Below are 21,130 nucleotides of genomic sequence, written 5' to 3'. Positions count from 1 at the left end.
GACGTTTGAAAGCCATCACAGAAAAATGTCACCAGCCCGAGAGCACACGCTTGTCCTCGCATCAATTTAACCTAACCTCCCAATTTCTGTAAATAGAGTTTACAATGAAATAATATGATTTATGAGGCGAGGTATTTCAAATGTTTTTTTCAATATTTCTAAGGAGATTTCCCACTTTACGATAGCTAATGAAGGTAGCATACGGTCCTCCGCCGGTTATCATATTTTTTTTTACGCCCCTCGGCTGCTCTACGTCGCCTACATGCTTCAGAGACAACAAACGTAGCGCACAGGTAAATAAATAAACATTTATAAGCTTTACAATGCTCGCTTTTTGATGCACAAATATCTCGTGAGAGGTGACAATTGACGCGATTGTAAAAGCGAGATATTGTACATGCAATTGCAGGAACGCTGAATCGAGACACAGACATTATTATTATTATTTCTTTAATAACAATAACTACCGACAGCATTCTATCGATGCTTTTATAATAGCGAGCTTGTGCGTAAAATGATACCTGGCTTCCATTCTGTAACACTTGTTTGCAGTAGCATTTGGAAATGGTCACATTCTCGTTATGGCTGTTTTTAATAACATTTTTTAAATTAAATTCTGTTTAGCATCAACAGATCATACACGAAATATTTTAACATATAGTCAAATACACTGAGAGAATGTCTAACAATATTGATGGCATTAATGTGCACCCTAAGGTCAACACAGCAGACAACATATATTTCTGTTGTAAATGTAACTAAAATTATTAATCCAAATTGTTTGGTTATAAATATACCCCATTTGTTTGAACGGGTCCACCTAACATAGTTTAATCGGAAAAGGTCACATTGTCATGACATTTGTCTATGCATGCATGTGTGGCAGGATCTCATCATAAGACATTAATAAAATGCCCAATATGGCTCCAATAATATTGAACCCATTATTACCCACCATTGAGTCAACCTCAATTTTTTTATGTTGGAAATTTCACAAAAGCTCTCACTTTGTACAGTTTAACTGACAAATAAATTTTTAATATTGGACAACAGTGTACTGTATTCTGTTCTCATGTGTCTATCCAACTTGGTGACATGCGTGACTAAATAAAAGAGACACAAACAGAGACACAGTTCTCCTTTTCCCAGTGACACTGTGATAATCCCATCAGGGCAATTTGTCTCTGCAGCAGTGGCTATCAAGTGCGAGGTCAAAGGTAAACCTCATGTACGTACATGTGTTTGTCAGATAGAGGGGGCGACATGACTCTGACCAGAGGCTCCTTCACCTACGCCACTGGAGAGGAGTACCATGGCGAGTGGAAAGAAGGCAAGTGAATGTCCTCAACCTTCATTTAAATAGTTGTGCACAAATAGACATCAGTGAGAAAAGAATCTTCAAGAAGATTATGTTCAAATTAGAACTGAAACCATTATAATTACATGTTCCTGTACATGTGTGTACGTTATCTTATATAAATTTTAAACATATTGTGTACATTAGTGAAGATTCTACCTTAAAGCAGATGAATGAATTGATGAATTCCTCGTCAAGCTGTTTTGGACGCCGCGGGGTATCATGGGAATGCACGAGCATTCCTCGGCTGGTTCCTAAAGCAGAAATCCCTGCTAAATATCAGTTGGATTAGAGTGCAGTTAATTCCTGTCACATAGGAGGCAGATGGGACTCCTAATTCACTGCTAAACCTTTAGCTGAAAGAGGGGAGGTGCAGGGGGAAGTTTCCAGTGATTCACGTGACAGACACTATAGCAACGCTGATGGGAAAAGTCTGCATTTTTCGGGTCACTCTTCTGCATGAATGGCCGTTTATGCGTTTACATTATGGGGAAACTGTTTTTTCTAATGACTTGTGTTTCATCTACTGTGAAATTAAACAATCTAGTAAATTGTGTATGTGAGCAAGACGGTCTACATTTTCACCTCACTGTTGAATCACTGTGATATCAAAGGTAAAAGATAAGCAGAAGAGTGTATCAGCACAGATTAGTGTTTTAAATTTGGGGTTTTTCTTCTGGTTTTCCAGGCCGCAGGCATGGCGTTGGCCAGCTCAAATTCCAGGATGGAACATGTTTCTCAGGGCAGTTTGAAGATGGCCTTTTCCATGGCGCCGGAGTCCTGCTCTTTACTGATGGATCTAGGTGGGTAGGCAAGAGGGAAGCGCTACCAGTGATGTCTTGATCTTAAATCTTTTAGATTTGTTGCTCTGACAGGTACGAGGGGGAGTTTGCGCACGGAAAGTTTCAGGGCCTGGGCGTCTTCAGTCGTTTTGACGGCATGAAATTTGAGGGAGAATTCAAAGACGGACGTGTGGAGGGATATGGTAAGTCCAACACTATGCTGACATGTGGACATTGTGCTCTGACATCATGGAATCCGTTTGCCTTCAGGGCTGTTGACGTTCCCGCATGGAACACATGGCATTCCACGGAACGAGGGATTGTTCCAAAACCACAAACTCCAAAGGCGGGAAAAGTGTCCCGGCGTGGTTCAGAGGGCGCAGGCGTCAGCCACCAATGCTCGCAGTGTCGCTCTTTGACTCTCGCGCTAACCTTGACATCCATGTCATGGTTCTTGCTTGTTCTAGGAGTGCCTCAGGGAGGTATACTCCTCCCCCTCATGCTCCTTTTTCTTCATTCCCTCGTCACTTGTTTGAACTACGGTTTTATAAATCCACCCTTTTAAAATCCAATTTTCTCTACAGGAGTCACACACACTCATTAACAGTGTCTTAGCGGGCTAATGGTTAGCGAGCCGACACCAAAATGCTCACAAAACAATATAGAGATTATTTTACATGTTAGCCTATGAGACCTGCAGTATGACGGATTATTTGTGCCACGCCAAAACAAACTAAGCGGATGATAAAATGATAGAAAGATGAGAATAAAGTTCTAATGCTACTCAAATAAAAGTTGAAACTTTACGAGAGAAAGAAAACATAATTCATGAGAATAAAGTCACAATTTTACATTAAAATTAGTATGAATGATGCATGAAGACATTTTTTAAAGAGCCTAAATTTAACTGTATGACAAAAAAATTCATTAGTAATTTTGTAGGCCAAAATACTACAAGGAAAACACAACAATTAAGTTATAATTTTACAACAATAGGATAATAACATTGATGGATGATAGCACGCGCTTGCGTATTAATTACATCCATCAAACTAAAAATGATGCTCTATAATTCAACAGTTCTGCAATAAAGAGTTTCGCCTTTTGATTATTACCAAGAGGGGATTGTTGCGCATCAATATAGAATGTAAAGGTATTTTTTTTAATTACACAAATGGAGAAAATAATACTCTAACCTTATAATCTCCATGATGGAACAGGGTGATGCTTTTCATTGCAGTGATTTAATTATTCTGTCATGAACGAACTGTCAAGCAAGTTGAGACACAGTGCTTAGAAAAAAAAAAAAAACCTGCAGTGATTTGTCTCCATTTTGTCCAAGGAATGCATTTGCTTCTTTTCACTTTTGCCTTAAAGACGTTTTTTGGATACAAGCTTATGTCATCATCCACGCCTCCTCCTCTGCATCATTGGCGTCATCAACGCGAGTGTGCGTGAATGTGCGCGTCACACTAATGGATTTGTGGTGCGTATTTGAAGGATGTTTTCACTTTGACAGACACGTTGCTAAGCTGCGACTGCGGCGATGCGAGTGGCACTCTCTCAGCTCTCTGTGGAAAAGACTGCAGAGAGGATTTCATTGTATTTTGTTCACAAAAGACGCGCACATGCTTAACCAGATATCTGCAAACTTGATGTAAAACAAAACTAAACAAATCAATGCCTTCATTCCTGGACCTAAACTGAGGCAGCTGAAAGACTTTGTGTACAGTTTGTGTGTGTTTTGTGAGGTGCACAGTGATTGTATTGACTTGGACCTATACTGTACTGTATACCAGATGCATTGAGACGTGATGTGCACAGGCCACAGCACAACTAGTGTGTGACGACTTAAAAATTGTTGATACATATTTTGTGGTGGTTGCCTGCTTCCAACCTCTAACCAAAGAGACAATCCCATACTAACAGAAATGGAAGCGCGTGTTCTATAATCGAAGATATCCAAGTGATTGTTTTTAGTTTAGTTGTGCAAACACACACAAAAATGTCAAATCATTGCAGACTGAAAAAAGATCAAACCAGATTTTAGCTGTAAATTATCTCCAAGTCTCTTGTATATTATGATAGCGTGATAGTTATAATTTATGAGGGTAAAAAAAATCAATATAAGCTCCTCTGTTTGCTTGCTTTGAATTCTGCCTATTAGTAGCATTAGTGCTGCAGAGTACAATTGTAAAGATTGGGTTGGTAAAATGCCGAGCCATGCATCTTTCCAAAAGTGCACGGGATCATTTAATATTCTCTCTGTATGTGCAATGCGTGCTGTGCCTGTGTGCGCCTTTAAATTATATTATTTTCATTTTCTGTGTTACCAACAACAACTAGAAAAAAAGAATGACGTATGGTGCTTTAATAACGCCGTGCCTCTTCAAATAATCACCTGCCAGGCAAATATCACCGCCGTACTGTATTAGACCTTACATTCATTCATTTTTTTACAGTTACAACATAATGTGACTTTGAGAGAAAATAATCTGGACAGAAACAAGTATGGGACACAAAGGTGATACAGGGGTGTTCAATAAAATCTTGTCTTGAAAAGAAACATGTTGGTGTTGGCTGCGTGAAGCTTTAGTAGGTTTTTGGACACATTCTGTACAAACAATACATAAAGAACTAACTATAGTATCTCCACCCCCTCCCTTATATAAAAACTAACTATAGTATCTCCACCCCCTCCCTTATATAAACAATACAAAGAACGTTAATTAGTAGCCATGCTAAAACGGGCAAAGCCTCCTGTGGACTGCTCTTGGTGATGGGTCTGGGTATAGGTTGTCAAAAAATTCTAAAGGGGAAGAAGTTTGACTGATTTTAGTTTGATTATATAGTGCCTATCAACAGTTTTTGTTTGTTTGTTTGTTTGTCTTGTATGACAATTAGGACTGTTGAAATTAATTTGCACATCATCCCCAAACTCCCTACAAGCATACAAAGACTATTTGACATGCCTGAATACATTAGTGTCTAAAGATAAGGCTTTAGTATATTCACTCACCACATGCAATTCCACAGAGGCTGGTTAGCACCCCCTCCTTTTTCCCCCCCTCAGCTCTGTGGGATCCTCTCATTGAGTTTGGTCCAACATCAGATAGCGCCTGCGGAGAGACACAAATATGGCCGCACATAAGAGCTGATGGAGAACAAATTAATAGGAACGTATTACTAAAAATAGCATTGCGAGCATTGTGGTGACCATATGCGTCTCGCAGTGAATCAACCGTACTGCATGTCATATTTAATAGTGGGTATCTTTTAGGGAAACATGATTTTGGACATTAGCGTTTAAAATAATCAAACTAATGAGGGCTTAAGCTGCCAGTTTGGATACTCGCGGCGACATTATGTTAGAATGAGAATGGTATTAATGCCAATAAGAGTGGTACATTTCCAGGAGAATTCATCAAAAAAAAAAAAAAACATACAAATAAACACAATGCTGGGAATACATTAAAATTAAATGAAATACAAATATATGTTTATATTTCTTTGAGTCTGGATGATCTAAGCAGACTTGGCCTGACCCATTGTCCAAGCCTCTGGTTAATGTATAACCAGTGTTAGTCAAAGGAGTGAGGGGAAAAAGCAGCTGCAGCCATTTTGACCCTTCAACCATGTAAGAGAGACGTCAAGAGCGTTACAGAACTGTCTGAGAGGTATTTCACTCACTTTATACAATTTGATTTTTAGCGTTGATTATTTGAATTTAGCAGCAATGACCCAAAACAATGTACTGTATTTCAGTGATGTCAAAAGTTGAAGTACCTTGACTTATGTCTGTGTTGGAGGTGTTGTTACCATGGTGAACCTCAATCGCTTGAATGTAGAAGACAGGATGTTTCTCTATTGCTGCCTAAGAATGCAGAGCCGGAAGTGATGACGCCTGTAGCAGACAAAGAAACAATGACAGGCAGCGAATTTTTCATAAGCAGGTAAAAAACACAAATCAACTTAACGCAGGGGCTGGGAACTTACTGCAGTCGGGTCAAATGCTTGTTCCTTCATTCCATCTTTTTTTTAACAAATTTGAAATGGGTTCTTTGAAGGATTGAATGGAGTCTATTCCCAAAACCTAATATGATGGAATACTACATAATGTGTTATGTTTTAAGCATATCTTAAATTTATTTTCAAAATTCATATCACCTTTTGTGTGAGTGTCCATTTAGATCACAAACTAATAATGTGTTGTCGTCATCATCCAGGACTGAGAATGCTGTCCTCAGTGTGCTACTTCTGTTTGGATGCTACTCTGCTATTCTGATTCCAGCATATTTCCCTATGCATAAATTAGCTATTACTGATGATCAATATCCCGAACGGGAGGTATGTTTTGACACACATGCACACCCGCACACAGACCGTGGTATTCCACTCTCCTCTTCCTCCTCAGGATGTGCTGAACCGTTCGGCCTGCCTGCTGTCAGGCCGGTGTCATCGTCGATGGTGCGTGGAGCGCCTGAAGCAATTGCCATGTTCTTCGACCCTGATGGACATCCCGGTGTTCCTGCAGCAAGAGGGCAGCGCTGCCTCTTGGGACACGCCCCCTCCTTTAGGGCTCCGAGGAAGCCAAGAGGTTGTGGCCCGGACTCTGGCCTCTCTACCTCAGCCTGGTCTGCCTCAGTCTTTGCGGCGGGACGGAGGCTGCAGAAGATGCATTGTGGTGGGCAGCGGAGGGATCCTCCACGGGAGCCGCCTTGGTTCACATATAGATCAGTATGATGTCATCATCAGGTGTGTTGACGACTAGAAGTAAATACAACTGAACTTTCATATTTCTTACACCAACCACTAGAGGGAGCGTTGTTTGTTTTCATTGTTCAGGCTGAACAACGCTCCAGTACTTGGCTATGAGAGAGATGCTGGTTCTCGTACAACCATCCGCTTGATGTATCCAGAGGGCGCACCCAGCTCCGCCGACGAGTACAACGGGACCTCCATCGTTGCTCTTGTGGTCTTCAAAAGTCTCGACCTGGACTGGCTCACCTCTGTCATCACCAAACAACCTCTAGTAGGGCTGCATTAGTGGAACATTCAATAAAATTCAATCATCACTCACCGTCTTTTCCAACACGTCTCGCAGGGCTTCTGGTCCAAGTTGTGGTTCTGGAAGGAGGTGATAGATGATATTCCCCTGAAAGCAGAAAACTTCCGGATCCTCCATCCAGAGATTATTCGCAAGACTGAAGAGGTCCTGCAGAACTACTCCCGAAAGCGGGGAAATGTGAGTGTTTTTGGCATTTCAATCCAATGCTGCTTAGACCTGCAAGTAATCATATAACCAGGAATAGAATTTAATTTGACACATGGGCCTGGCTATTCAGTACAATATGAGAAATACAGTTGGAAATATCATCAGCATAAATAACTTAATGTTAGCAAGGGTGATGCTTAAATACATTTATTTTAATTTCAGCAATAACTAGCAAAACACCACATACTCTTTTTTGACACACTGCCAAAATGATTAGGTGTCATCACCTTTTTGAACAGCTTTGATTTTTTATGTGCTATAATCATACAACTTACAGTTACGCTGAACGAATCAAATGCAAATATTAAACCAATAGTCATTTGCATACACAACAAATTAGTGTGTACCTTAAATGAGTAGACGCGGCAGTAGGTGACAGTGAGCGTGTGTTGTGTTGAAGTCGATGGTACCCACGTTGGGGGCTGGCGCAGTGGTGATGGCTCTGCAGCTGTGTGACCACGTGAGTCTGGCAGGCTTCGGTTACAATATGCAGCACCCTCACGCTCCACTTCACTACTACGAGACCATACACATGGCTGCCATGAAGGCTCAGGTAAGTCCAACCCACTCCTTTGCACATCACATGCAGTTAATACCGCCACCAAGAAGTTTCCTTGGCAATACAGTTTGGGAGGTTCAGGCACAAAGTACTAAATTGATTAATACAAAATGTGGTGGCACCAGTGGGAGCATTTTTGTTGTTATGGAGGTTATAGTTTTGGTTCCCTTTTTTTTTTTTTTTTTTAAACATATTTCTCAAAGCCTTAAAATAAAATTGGGTAACTACCTTTTTTATTTTCAAAATTTGGTACAGAGCAATTTTATCCAAACTATTGCAAACTATAAGCATTGTAAGCAACTATCTTTTTAAAATAAAGCATTCGTTTATTTACATCCGTGACCTCCTAAAGCTTTGGGGAGGAGCTAAATGTATTTTTCTTTGTATTAAAATTTGTTTTGCAATTTTCTTTTCAAACAATGAAATTTGGTGCTGCATTTAGCCGATTTATTTTAAACAAGAAATAAAAAAAAATGTTGCCGTCAATGAGCCAAGATGAGTTCACCAAAACCAAAATAATGTTCAATATTTTTCTTACTAGTCTACTGAAATTTTATTCAGAATTTTCCTGTGTATTTTATAATTTACCATCAACTTGAAAATTTTGTGTGTGAAAAAACAAACTCACCTAAATAAATAAATGAACAAGTCTTCACAATTTCCCATATAATTTTTCAAAATTTTGCTCATTCTTTGTTTGGACATTTTCACATTCTAATTCACAGTAAGCACTGTATAGCTTCAATCTAGCACATGCAGGCAAAGTGTTGGGTACACTAGTGTGCTGATCCACTGTTTGGCCTTGGAGGTTGTGGGTGTTCTACTTTGTGTTGTGGTACCTGCAGGTGGTTCATGACGTCAGCTCGGAGAAGCTCTTTCTGAGGGAACTGGTGGCAGCTGGCGCCGTCAGCGACCTCACGGGAGCGCTGTGAAGCGGACGCGCAGACGCTGACACTAACATGAACTCGACACGTGCCCGCCTCCTCCCTCTTCTTCCCGCCGTGAGCCGATGATGATGATGAGGATGAAGAGGACGCCAATGCTGATGATGGTGTCCTACTTTACTGTGGCCATGCAGCTGCGCTAAAGCGGCGGGAACTGACCTTTAAAGCACAACATCCTCGGGGTCTGACAGAGAACTTGGTGGATTCAACTCTGAAAGGTTACAAGACAGCTGAGACCATACCGGGTTGTCTTGAGTATTGACAGGAAGTGATATCATTCCATACATGTATTGAATAATAGCAGCATCATCCTGTTGCATAGGTGGCCATATGACCTTTTCGTAATTAATCGGTTCCACCAATTAAAAAAACACCAACAAAAAAAATAACATTTTTTTAATAAGAAAAATAGCACTCTACAGAAGAAAATTATAAAATTACACACTAACGCAATTAAACAGAATGTAAAGAATTTTGTGCTGCTCATTCTTGAATGTGTAACTTGGCCACCAGGGGGCATTATAGTATCTACATGCTACACACAGATATATTAGCCATTTTTCACAGAGGATAAAGAATATGCGCATATAAATATTATTGTCACCATGAGTTGCTACTACTTGTATTCAAGTAGAAGCTGTTTAAAATTTCATGATCAGCGCAACATGGATGCTAGTTTCCGTAGCTCGTTTATGGTGTATTGCTTTGGATGTTTCATTCACTACATCAAATACGGTCAAATTAATTATGTAAGCAGAAAACAAGGTGAAATAAAAAGAAGACTGCCATGAAGGTGTAGTCATAAAATATTAAAATGTGCAAAAGAGTGAAGGGTTCATCATAAAGTATGCGCCATGCTCTTAGCTGAGTGTCTAGAGGAGTGGGTTCCGCGAGGGCTCCCACAGCTTGCTGGCCAGCTGTCTGCAGTGCTGCAGGATGATGTCAGTGGGGATGACGCCGAGGTGCACCGTGAGCAGCTCGTAGCATTTCACCACCTCGCCCTGGTGGGTCTTACTGTAGTAGCGCAGCAGCTTCCTAAGAACACACATAATGTGCTTTTAAATTTTTTACAATTTTTTTTTACAAATCTGCTGAGGTTCTCTCACCTGTAGTAGTCCCATGCAAGCATCCCAATGGGGGCAGAGTCATCGGGTAGGATAGGCATTTCCACTGCTTCCAACTTGTAGCCCTGATGGGTTTCATATATCAGCATAGATTCAATTATTTAAAAACTTTTGACTGAGATCTCAAAAGCTAGATTTCAAACCCAAATTACAAAATATTAGTTATCTCCTTGGATGAGAGTGGGATGATCAACCAGCACGTCTACAGTACAAAGCACAGAACCTATTGACCACACCTTGTTCTTTCCACACCTCTGGTTGAAGGTATTTTCTTAACATAGACGAACCAAAAAACTTACGGTTTCATTTTCAAACCAGAGGAAGTAGCAGAAATAGAAGTCGCCATCTCGCAGCGTGACTGTGGAGTAACCCTTTTGGAGGTAGCGCCGTGTTGTGCTCACCAGCTTCCAAACCTTGAAAACAATACTGACACATTTAAAATTGGGTATCCATGTTCAGGAGACACAAAATTATGCACAGCCTTGCAAAATATAAGGCCTAATGTGTACAAAAACTGGTGACTATATTGTACATATATGATGACAACAGATCATAATCATCATTGATCTGACAAAAATACCCAATTGTTAGGATACAGAGTCAATCGTGGACAGGAGAACACAACATTTGAGGGTCACATACGCCACACCTTGTTTTTGATAAACTGAGCCACCGGCCCTTTGCCCAGCTCCGATGTTGTGCGCTCGGTGACATTGAGGGACGGCGCGATCATCTGGCCTGTGGATCGATCCACGCAGATGAAGTGGATGAGGCCTGGGAAGTCCTCCAGGTACGTGAGAGAAAGTGGGTCAAGGACAGTATAAGCTCTCCGAGATATATTACTAAACTCAAGAGCAAATCAGCGGTATCAGGATCGTTTCCATGGCAGGATATGACACCATGGTAATGTTTCGCTTGCTTTTTACAAGCAAAAAGTCCTTCCAGTCGATCAGCTTTTCCCTGGGAGAGGCCGAGGAAGTGAGAGGGAACACAGAAGAAAAGGCTTTTAAGGAGGTTATTCGGGTGAAGATTGCTCAAAATCACACTTTTTCATTGAGGTAATCAAGATTTAAAATCTTTGACTGGCTTGGCCTTGGACTTAAATGATCAAATACAATGCTGCTGTTCTTTGAGGAAATAATGCATCGACTGATACGCACTGCAACATGGCCTGGGCTCGCTCTTGCAGAATGGACGAGAGTTTCCGAGGTGTGTCGGCCGTTCCGGACTCAATGAGGAAGCACTGGCGGTAAATGCCACACAGCTGGGTCTTCATGTTCTTACACCACGGGATGAGACTGCAAGGAAAACACGGCAATATTGATAAGACCAGACGGAAATATTGTGAGTCTGCAAAAACACTCACTCTCTGTTGAAACCAGGTCCACCTCGGGAAAAGGCTCGGTTCTTGAACTCGCTCCAGACATTTTGTAACTGGGAAGACTGGATTGAAAAGGCGACATTTAATAAAAGGTGATCCTACGAGTCACTGTAATGACAATCATCATAACACAACACACAGAATAACATACTTGAATGTCACTGGGCCCGAGAGCTTTAATGAACTTGTCCAGTTTGCTTCTGATGTCGTGTATTGTTGGTTGACTCCTAGTGGCAGATGATCCTTCCTGGCCTTCATTCAAACGCTTCTCCAGCTTGGCAAAGGCCTCCAGGAACATGTAGACGGACGCTGCCACTGCACTGGTGGGTATCTAAATGGATTCAATAGTGACTATGTGAGTTCAAAGTCAAAAACGAACTGGAGGGAGATGTTCACGAACCTTAGTGAGCAGCACCAGTGTGATGCCGGGCCATAGTGGCAGACAGTACATGGAGTGAGGCATCATGGGATACAGCCCGTCCTTGTGGGACACTTCTAGGAAAACCCTGCGAGGCGTGGACGGGTCAGGGGGAGGGACATCCAAAGTGTGCAAGCTGTCTTCTGCCATCTGAACACACACAAACACATTTGTATATCCAACTACTACATGTTGTGACAAATGTAAAGTTAAGAAATTTGAAGACACACGTGAATGTCTGGATCCACAAACTCAAACTCGGTGGCATCTTCTCTTGCTTGTTTTTCTGTATGAACATAAAGTGTTATGTTCAAATTATTACATACATTCACTTAAGCTCACTTGACTATAAATTTACTGCTACAAATATTTATAATGTTGTTTATGTTATTTTTTTTTCTTCATGGTGCTAAATGTTAACTCTCAAATATTGCCATATCTAAAAAAAAAAAATCATAATTAATGCAACAATAAAACAAATATTCAATTGTCTCAACTACTCCTGTTAATTGATTTTATTTATGTTTTTTTTAAATATTAAAAAAATTATTGCAGGCACATGAAGAAATCTCCAAACTCACCAGAACTGCTCGAGTCAGTGGGAGAAGGCTGAGGTGTGTAAAAGCTCTCTGGGCCTGAGCCACTTGTACTATCCTTCACATGAAAGAGACAAAAACAAGACCAAAATTAAATTTGTTCTTTTTTTTAAATTTGCTAAGGGGTTGTCATTGAGGCCTGCAATTGTTGCACAATAATGTGCAGTGCTAAATGACTTTGTATCAGTCCCTCAGTGGTCAACCATCAGCACCACCTAGAGTACCTCAGATGTGTGGTCATCCTGGTCCATGTTGCTAGGATACATGTTTTGGGCCAAGATGATGAGGGCCAAGAGGTCTGAAGTGGCGAGTGTGCTCGCACTGCGGCTGCAGACACATTGAAGGCTAAAGTGAGAATGTTCATTTGGGTTGGTGATGACCAGTTGAGAAAGCAAGAGACCAAAACCTGGAGTAGAAGGCCAGAAGTTTGGTGTGCACCAGGATGAAAGCATGCTGCACCTCCTCTCCCGCCCTCTCCACACTGCTGTTGAGCTGCTGAACTAAACGGCGCTCCAGGAACTCGATGCACTGCTCGCACAGCGTGGGATGGATCAGCCTCTCCACCGCCTGACAGGGCAAAGCACTTATCTTGTGAATAGCACCACACATCAGTAGATGCAATCTTTCCCAACCTTTAGAAAATTAACAAGACACTTATTTTACATTAGGAAAGCTTACAGCACAACATCATAAAATATTTGGGAGAAAAAACCCAGTTTACTCACAAATGTACTCATTTCCAGTTGAATTGGCCACAAAGCTTACATGACCTAGCAATGACTTATTTTGTTGCATGAATGGAAATGCCTTACGGAACGGGAGGATGCAGTAGTTTAGGAATCTCACTGCTCAAATCCAATCTACTCGGGTTTGCAGTGTGTTAAAAAAATAAGACAAAATGCAAACCATACAAATAGACGTTGCTGCTGCCATCTAGCGGCGAATAAACGTTACCGACAAAAACATGGCTAAAATTTACTGTACCCTCCCAGTTTGATGCATCAGTTTAAGAATATTACCATTGTGTGAGAAAGACATCACAATTTGACTTGAATGGCTGAGCTCTGTGACCAATTAAAAAAATATTTTGCCTTTACCAATATATCTTTTTTTTTAATTTAGACACAAACTCGACACCTCGTAGGCTCCTTTGCACAAAATAATATATTGGGACGTTAAAAATGCTGATACAACCCCTTTCAAAAAATTAAAAAATTAAAAATACTTCTTTTGGGTTACATTCTTGAAACAAATAACAAATAAGATAGTGATTAGACTCCACCTCCACTAAGAAGCTCTGGTCGTTCTCTTTGAGATGGTTATAGGTGTCCAGCAAACGCTGGAGATGTTTCCACAGACGAGCCCTTTGCTCTGTGCCTTGAGGGCGCAGCCTAGATAGCAAAAAAAAAACAAAAGCACATCAACACAAGACACACAGGTGAACTATTAAATAGTTCTTAACATAGGTATATTCAAAGTATGCATGTTGAGGTGTAGCCCTCCTGAACACAGAAGTGAATACAGTGTATATGAAAACTCTACACACCCCTCTTCAAGCTTCACCTGCTATTACTGTGTAGGTCCTAATTTATATTTCTAAGATGTCTTACTCTCTCCTGATCAGGTTACCGCTGAGGGTGACCATGCCGAAAAGCACCTCGGTCATCTTCTTAGTCACGTAGATCTTCCTCCTCAGATCATCCTCATCCTCCTCGCCATCTCCGTTCACAGCAATGTAGAGGCACTCGTTAAACTGACACCCAACGCAGAACATATTAATTTTGGAGTTATTTTATTCTAACCTGTACAACAAATAGCTTAGTACCTGGTGTAGTACATAGGTGTGGTTGTTCTCCGTGGTGAAGCAAGTGTAGCTGTCACCCAGCCTGTCCACCATAGAGCTGCAGGAGATGATGATGGGAGCGAACAAAGTGCTGATACTGTCCTCAAAATCTGGAAGCTTTAATACAGTACATATTATTTACAATCATTATTATAGAGGTAATTTTAAGGCACAAATACACGTTATTTTCCTCTTTACCCCCTGGCCTTCCTCCTGGGCCGCGCCATACTGCTGCTGGATATTGAGCTGGAACCCTGGGTCAGTCCAGTGGAAGAGGACCTCGGCGCTCTCAGTGGTGATGAGCAAGGCTTTCATTTGGCAGTTCTTTTATTACAGTCACTCTAAAGTTCTGCAAAAAGAAAAAAATATTTTCAAATAGTAGTGAAGACAGCAGGGACAAATAGAAAACTTTATGAGGTTAAAAGAAACATAAAAACAGAATGTCTAATGCATTGACTAATGTACTTTATCGTCAAACGTTGCAAGTTTATTTGTTTACAACAAAGAAATCATATCTACAAATCGTGCAAAAATATACATAGGTATTTCTGAGGAAAATAAAAGTTTTTTTCAAAAGCGACTTTATTTCCATTGTCATATTGACATTGCCATAAAATGGTTGTATATGCAAAAATGAAATACTAATCTACTATATCTAAATCATTTTCCTCGACAGCACTAATAATAAAGTCCTAAAACAAATATTTATACAGGGACCGTCTGTGTTGCAGACACAAGCGGCACGTCAAATGCATATCTAATCAACACAAATAACCTAATGATCAGGTCGATCATTTTCATTCTACTTCTGTTTTTTTTTTTTTCTCGAATTCTTCGCTGCAAAAGAAAAAGTTAGTTCCTCAAAACAAGTGATGCATTTGCACTCGCCACACTGAAAAAAAGAACAATTTGAGGTTCAAAATGACTTACTTTGCGTTTTTAAGATGCTTTCAATGTCTATGTTAAAGTCCATCAGTTACTTCTTGCTTTTCTGAAAAGTTTCGGCCAGTTTCTGTTCATGTGAGAGCACCTCTTTCCGCATTTCAGCCGTACCACATCCGCGTCATGTGACCTCAGAACTAGCAGTATCCGTGCGCGGGAGCTGTTGAATTATGAATGGGATTTTTTTTTCGCCTGTCAATGTCAATGAGTAATAGTGTAGTCAAATGTGGTCATGTGCTGCCTCAAGCGCAACGCATGATCAACAACTGAGATAGGTTGATCTTTCTGGAATGTCAACTCTATGGTGGTTATTTGAAGCATTTAAACACGAGGCTCTTTTGTTTGTTTATTAGAGTTGCACTGGGGCTACGCCAAAAGAGGGTCACTAGTTGGCCTACGTCATGCAACACACATGAAAAAAATCTCTGAAGTTCATTGCACGCATTTCAAAACCTTAAAAGATTGTACTTACTGTTACTAGGATGATCCCTGCCAGGAATAACCAGCCCTAAAAGGTTAATAAATGTCTAAAGATGCCACAAGATTGTGGCAAGGCACTACATGAAGCTATTCAACAGACTCCAACATAGTTACTTACCACCAATATGCCCCAAGATGGCACTAAAGTTATACGTGTATTAGACAGGGCTTCGGATTGAGCACAAAACTGGCAAATAGGAGAAAAGGCAAATGCCATACTGACTATAAGGCACAACTTCAATGTCATTCATTGAAACTGTATGCGACTTTTCATGAGGTGATGGAGACCCCTAAAATTCAAACATTTTCACCAGACGTTCTTGGGTATGCACAGAGTCAGCCCCCCCCCCAAAAGATTATTCAACCGTCAGAATAATAATTCCTTGCGTCTTGCGTGACAACGCCTCCGTGGTGGAAGGGGGTCTGTTGTCCAGGGCGGCCCCCCAACTGTTTATACTCTGTGATCAGCCAGGAGACAAGCAAGACCCTTTTAGCCATCTCGGAGGATTTCAGCATGTTTACTCAGTATATACAGGAGTCAGCGCAAACAAGAGCCGGCTTCCCAGAACACTGACGGAGCTGATTAGACCTTGGCCCAAACGTGGAACTCGAAGCACTCACAGAGCGTTTTAAGCCCAGCAAAGTTAATGAAACATAAATGTTTACTTCTCTGCTCCACTCAAAAAGCTAAGCGTACATTCCACACTCAATATTTTGATACAACACAGATTTATGTAGCCATGAAAAGTAAGGAAGAACATGAAGTAGGATCACCTGATGGAGATGTTTTGTGATTATAAAGTACACTAATGAGATCTTGGTGCACAAAATTTTACATGAAGAAAAAAAATCCATCCAACAGTGTTCTGAAATTAGAAAAGTATGGGTCAATTCATAAATTATTTTAAAATAAAATTGATTCATATTTCCAGCAATTGTAAGGTAATTATTAACTGATGAAAAGCCAGAATTGATTTCCATAAAATGCACAATACATTAAGAGGGAATTATAAGTGATGGTGGTGTTTTTTCTCATGTGGTAAACCAATAATTAAAAAAAAATAAATGAACAAAAGACTGATAGAAGGACATTAATGTGCATTATGCAAGCTCAGTCAAAGTAAGAAATAATAACCTCAACGCAAACAGCAAATTGAACAAAAAAAAAAAAAAAGCACAAAACAAATGGACTGTAAATCAAAAAACTTATTAGAAGTGTGATCCATATGAAAAGTGCCTTTAGATAATCTTAAATATACTTTGGTGCGATGAGACTGAAGTTGAAATAAAACATGGGTTGAAAACAGATTGGGATGTACTGTCCCATACTTCAAACACAAATCAGCTGCCAGCACTTTAAACTAACCTTGACACATGATCTCAAACAATTTTCTTGAGAAAACACAGCTCATTTCAGGGCACTTAGCACTCGGACATTCTGTGTTTTCTCAGGAGCTTAAAAAAAAAAAAAAGACATGATGTCACTTTACAGTGATGGGACAATTTTGTAGCGCCTGGCTTCAGTGTGAAGCACTTTGCTTTAAATCTCACATGGTGTCAACACTTGGCCTGTTAGAAATGAAGTGTGCACCTTGTAAAAACCTTAGAACACTTGTGTATAAACACTCCACCTCTTGATCACAAGCGACAACCGCTAGGTAGGAGTTATCGCAAAAAGCTAACACAGCAGTTTACGTCCACATTCAATCTCGCTTCTTGTCAAACAGCACAAAAAGACAGACTCATACGTGCAGCAATAATTCTACTTAGGGTTGAAATTTGAAATTGAAATTGTCTCAGAAAACAGAATGGTTGCAATTGGAATATAGAACAAATTTATTTAGTAATACCCCCCAAATGATAGCGACTAAATATATTTTTTATTGTGAGCCCTTTTTATATATTTTTTTACAAAAAATATATGTGTATATGTTAAAAAACAAACAAACATTTCATATAATAAAATAATGTTCTTCAAAAAATATAAACACCTCCACATTAGAAATATTTTTCACATACACAGCTTTGGAATTTTGCAGTAACATCAATGCAGTGAGCTTGTTTGAATTCAGATGCATGGATGAACCAATATATATGTTCTAATATACAGTATAAGCAAATATCTGTTGATTTCAAAACAGCGTTAGTTAAATGTTGGTTAGAAATATTCCCAATGACTCGGATTATGTATCATTACCACCCAGCAATCATATAAATAAAAGTATTGTGAACGTAAAGCTTATATGTATTTTCTCTTATGTACATAACAACAATTCACACAAACCCAAATCAGAAAAAGGTGGGACAGTTGTACTTATTTTGATGACTTCTTTTCATTGCACACAAGTTGTGACAGTAAAAACATTCAGAGAAAACTTCTGTCACCAATACAGATGGTGTGATACATTTTGGAACTGTTTTGCTACTTTTACTGATTTGGGATTGTAAAAAACTTTTTTTTACATAAAATGTGAAAACTAGCAGCACAATAGGACTATAAATTGTTAGATTGTGGCAACGATCTAGCCAGGTTAGAATAAACCTTCAAAATGTTTACTTCATTTCTGTGTGTCGCGTTGGTTGAAGTCGTGGAACTTTCAAAACAATCTGTCCCGTAGGAACTAGTGTAAGGTGAATTTTAAGAAATTTGGTTGAATTTCAACTTTGGACATTCCGGAGTACTCTGCTGTCCTGTTTGCAGCTAAGCAACAGCGACAAAAATTAAAAAAAACTAAATAGATTACTAAAATCCTGATATGATTTACAGGAAGAAACTTTCAGCGCTGTGTAACACACATCAGTAGCTTCATCGGGAAAACACACACACATAATGCACTCGTGCTACTTTCTCTGTCAACAAGTTTCACCTGTTCTAACTTTTCTGTCATCGTTTTAACTGTATGGATGGAAATCAGTGGGTAGATATACCCCAAAAGGTTTTTCACTTTGATGGCTAGAGCAAGGAAAGCAGAGCCTAATCGAGTCACAGAAGAATTCTATATTCCCTTATTGAATTTTTGTAAATATGAAACACGTGCTGTCAGGCAGCGGTCCCCAACAACACGGATCAGGAGGAGCAGTTACAGGACCAGAAGCATAAGTCAACGGACCAATGTGTTGCAATCAAGTCCCAGTCATGACAAAAGACAATAAAGTGCACATTACATAATTATTTCAGTTCATTGTCATAATGATCGCTAAATATGCTATAATATACTACTACAGTATTTTACAACTCATCGTATTGTAGAATTAGTGGGTGCCCAGTTTGACGCTGCCATCTGGATCTGATGGACATGTGGCGCCTGAAGCTGGGAATTTTTTTCAATAATATTAAATATTCGCAGTATACAAGACTGGCCGGTATGTCACAAAATCTGTAACGCTACAGGATTGAAACCTAAAATTGTGAATTTGTGTTGCCTTTGAAATAGTAACATGATATTTTTCATCATTCATATGATCAGTGTCTTAAATAGCTATTATTAATCATATATAATTAAAAATAATAGGAGCAATTTGTGATTTCAGAAGCATGTATCAAACTGGTATCCCTTTGTATGAATTAGTAGCTAATTAGTAGCTGTCAATTGCAAAAAGGTTGGGCACGCCTGCAATATTCCCAACTTGTGATGTGCCCTTGAGGGAGGAGGTGACATACAGTACTGGTTGAAAAGTTCACAACAGAAGAATATCAAGTTCAGAGCTTTGAGTACGCATTGAAAACAGTGGGTTAGGTTCCATCTATGTTATCTCCGGCAGGCGTACGCGTTCATGTTTTTGATGACATAAAAGCCGATGGTCATGGGAGGCATGGCTATCGTCCGTCCTGCCCGCAATGTCTTTGGCTTCAGTTCTGGGAATGTCTCGTTGTCCAGCATCGACAGCCTCTCGCCGTTCAGCTGCACATGTCTGACAAACAAGATATAACTTGTGTTTGATAGTCTTCTTCAAAAGACAGTCCATTCATGATGTTTGGTTTATTTTGACATCATATGTACACATGGGGGTGCTACTGCCTCTCCAATGAGATTCACTACAATGGTACTATAATGACAATCGACGTAGAAGGTAAACTTGCATTAGAAATATTATTTGATATCGGCTACAGCATTTTTTTAAAAATATTTTAAACATTTGACACTTTACTGTTTCTTCAACATATCGTTTGATGTTCACCCTAAATCCTGTTTAAGTGTTAGTACCTATAATTTGATATGTATATTTAATTTTAAATAATTATTAATCACATGGGTCCTGTTGTATTATTTTTTATTTAACAAAATATTCCTTTCTCAGCATATTTTTTTCATAGGAATAAAATATTTACTCTAATTTGTGATATTATTCTTCAAAAAGGGCTGCACAGGATGAGGAATTAAACAGGGTGACCTATCCATGTAAAAGATGGAATTAAAATATGGCATCAAGAATACAACAATATTCTACTGATACCGGAAAAAAAGTTTTTATAAAGACAAAATAGGTGCACTTTAGTTGCCCTTTTTTATACTCATGATTATTTCTTACAATTTTAGCATATTGCATTGATACTATAATTATAAGTACGCTTTTTATAGTTATGTAATGCTGAAGGGTAAACTCGGCATGCTGAATCTGTTCACACAAAGGTTACATTTTGAGTAGTTATAAAAAAATATGGATTTGCCAAAGCTTTGGTTCAACATATGGATATAACCACCATAAATAAAGAAGATATCTTTACTGGGACAAATTTGTAGATAGATAGAAGAGCATTCTTCAAAAAAGTGTGGCCGAAGCAAAATCCTCAATACGGCTCATAATTTTTTTCCCAACACCTTAAAGATGCTTCAGCGTTGTTTAAAAGGTCATAACTGAGGCTCCATTACGATCTCCCGTAAGTATCACATTGCAGCACACATGCAGACACAGGCACAGACACACATAAGTCCACACTATCAAGTCAAGAGCAACCAAAGTAAAACAATCATAAACATTTTGAATTCTACATGTGACTAATGCAATGAAAAAAATAAAATCCGAGATGGCTTGCAACAAGCAAACATTTCACACACCTAAAAAACAGTCATTCAAAACCATGTAATAGGAAACAAAATATAAACCTGGTAAAGCTTTGCAAAATATTTGTTGGTCTAATGTTAGAATTGGTTTACTTTTTAAATTAATTTTGAAGCGTTACGGTGCTATCAGTGCAAATTAATAGAGGTAATTATTATGCAGGTATGACAAACCATTTTCCCCTATTGAGGTCCATACAAAATGTTTGAAATAAATATAAAAACATATTTTTGTATACTATGGCCTTTTTTATTTCTAATGGTTTGGTTTTAAAAAATATTAATAACAATGATAATTTATTAGTACATACTAATAATTAAACTTGTGGCTTGACACCTTGTCATACAAATAATCCCACAATAAACATC

At 39.3% G+C, this 21,130-nt stretch overlaps 4 protein-coding genes and 1 long non-coding RNA gene across 6 annotated transcripts in view; 2 read left to right on the top strand and 3 right to left on the bottom strand.

Moving 5' to 3' along the window:
- Positions 1-236: 236 nt before the first annotated feature.
- Positions 237-4,705, top strand: morn4 (MORN repeat containing 4). Of its 2 annotated transcripts, XM_068652583.1 has the most exons (5): positions 237-293; positions 1,250-1,330; positions 2,046-2,160; positions 2,233-2,342; positions 2,410-4,705. In XM_068652583.1, exons 2-5 carry the CDS (start codon positions 1,264-1,266, stop codon positions 2,556-2,558), a joined length of 441 nt encoding a protein of 146 aa, XP_068508684.1. In that variant the 5' UTR covers positions 237-293; positions 1,250-1,263; the 3' UTR covers positions 2,559-4,705. The 2 variants fall into 2 exon arrangements, with proteins under 2 accessions (XP_068508684.1, XP_068508683.1); XM_068652582.1 differs by lacking the exon at positions 237-293 and having other exon boundaries at positions 1,224-1,330.
- LOC125978660 (uncharacterized) lies at positions 1,225-7,889 on the bottom strand. Its single transcript, XR_007485105.2, has 9 exons — positions 7,762-7,889; positions 7,220-7,423; positions 6,944-7,148; positions 6,307-6,856; positions 6,136-6,232; positions 5,926-6,043; positions 5,159-5,258; positions 1,517-4,948; positions 1,225-1,349 (listed from the first exon to the last, which is right to left on the bottom strand). It is a non-coding gene; the product is annotated as an uncharacterized lncRNA (long non-coding RNA).
- Positions 5,945-9,391, top strand: st3gal7 (ST3 beta-galactoside alpha-2,3-sialyltransferase 7). The gene is given in 8 exon segments (XM_049736205.1): positions 5,945-5,990; positions 5,993-6,092; positions 6,366-6,486; positions 6,554-6,894; positions 6,985-7,171; positions 7,244-7,384; positions 7,815-7,967; positions 8,819-9,391. Coding segments are annotated over 8 exon segments (1,161 nt in total). The 5' UTR covers positions 5,945-5,959; the 3' UTR covers positions 8,906-9,391.
- hps1 (HPS1 biogenesis of lysosomal organelles complex 3 subunit 1) lies at positions 9,297-15,495 on the bottom strand. The gene is made up of 18 exons (XM_049736189.2): positions 15,210-15,495; positions 14,478-14,628; positions 14,262-14,396; positions 14,047-14,189; positions 13,719-13,827; positions 12,843-13,003; positions 12,661-12,763; positions 12,422-12,494; positions 12,071-12,126; positions 11,823-11,990; positions 11,574-11,753; positions 11,408-11,484; positions 11,202-11,339; positions 10,937-11,001; positions 10,691-10,836; positions 10,341-10,454; positions 10,024-10,106; positions 9,297-9,952 (listed from the first exon to the last, which is right to left on the bottom strand). The coding sequence occupies exons 2-18, from the start codon at positions 14,592-14,594 to the stop codon at positions 9,790-9,792; spliced, it is 2,031 nt and encodes a 676-aa protein (XP_049592146.1). The 5' UTR covers positions 14,595-14,628; positions 15,210-15,495; the 3' UTR covers positions 9,297-9,789.
- A 2,018-nt stretch (positions 15,496-17,513) lies between these two features.
- The window catches only part of hpse2 (heparanase 2), a 30,724-nt gene continuing 27,107 nt past the window's right edge, over positions 17,514-21,130 (bottom strand). Inside the window, exon 12 of the mRNA XM_049736191.2 lies at positions 17,514-19,613. Coding sequence (XP_049592148.1) covers positions 19,451-19,613 — 163 coding nt within the window. The 3' untranslated portion in view covers positions 17,514-19,450. The remainder of the gene's footprint in view (positions 19,614-21,130) is intronic.

Source organism: Syngnathus scovelli, chromosome 12 (assembly GCF_024217435.2).
Source record: "Syngnathus scovelli strain Florida chromosome 12, RoL_Ssco_1.2, whole genome shotgun sequence".
Taxonomy (NCBI): Eukaryota; Metazoa; Chordata; class Actinopteri; order Syngnathiformes; family Syngnathidae; genus Syngnathus; species Syngnathus scovelli.
The sequence above is the reverse complement of the archived record's forward strand: the minus strand, read 5'-3'. Positions and strand labels throughout refer to the sequence as shown.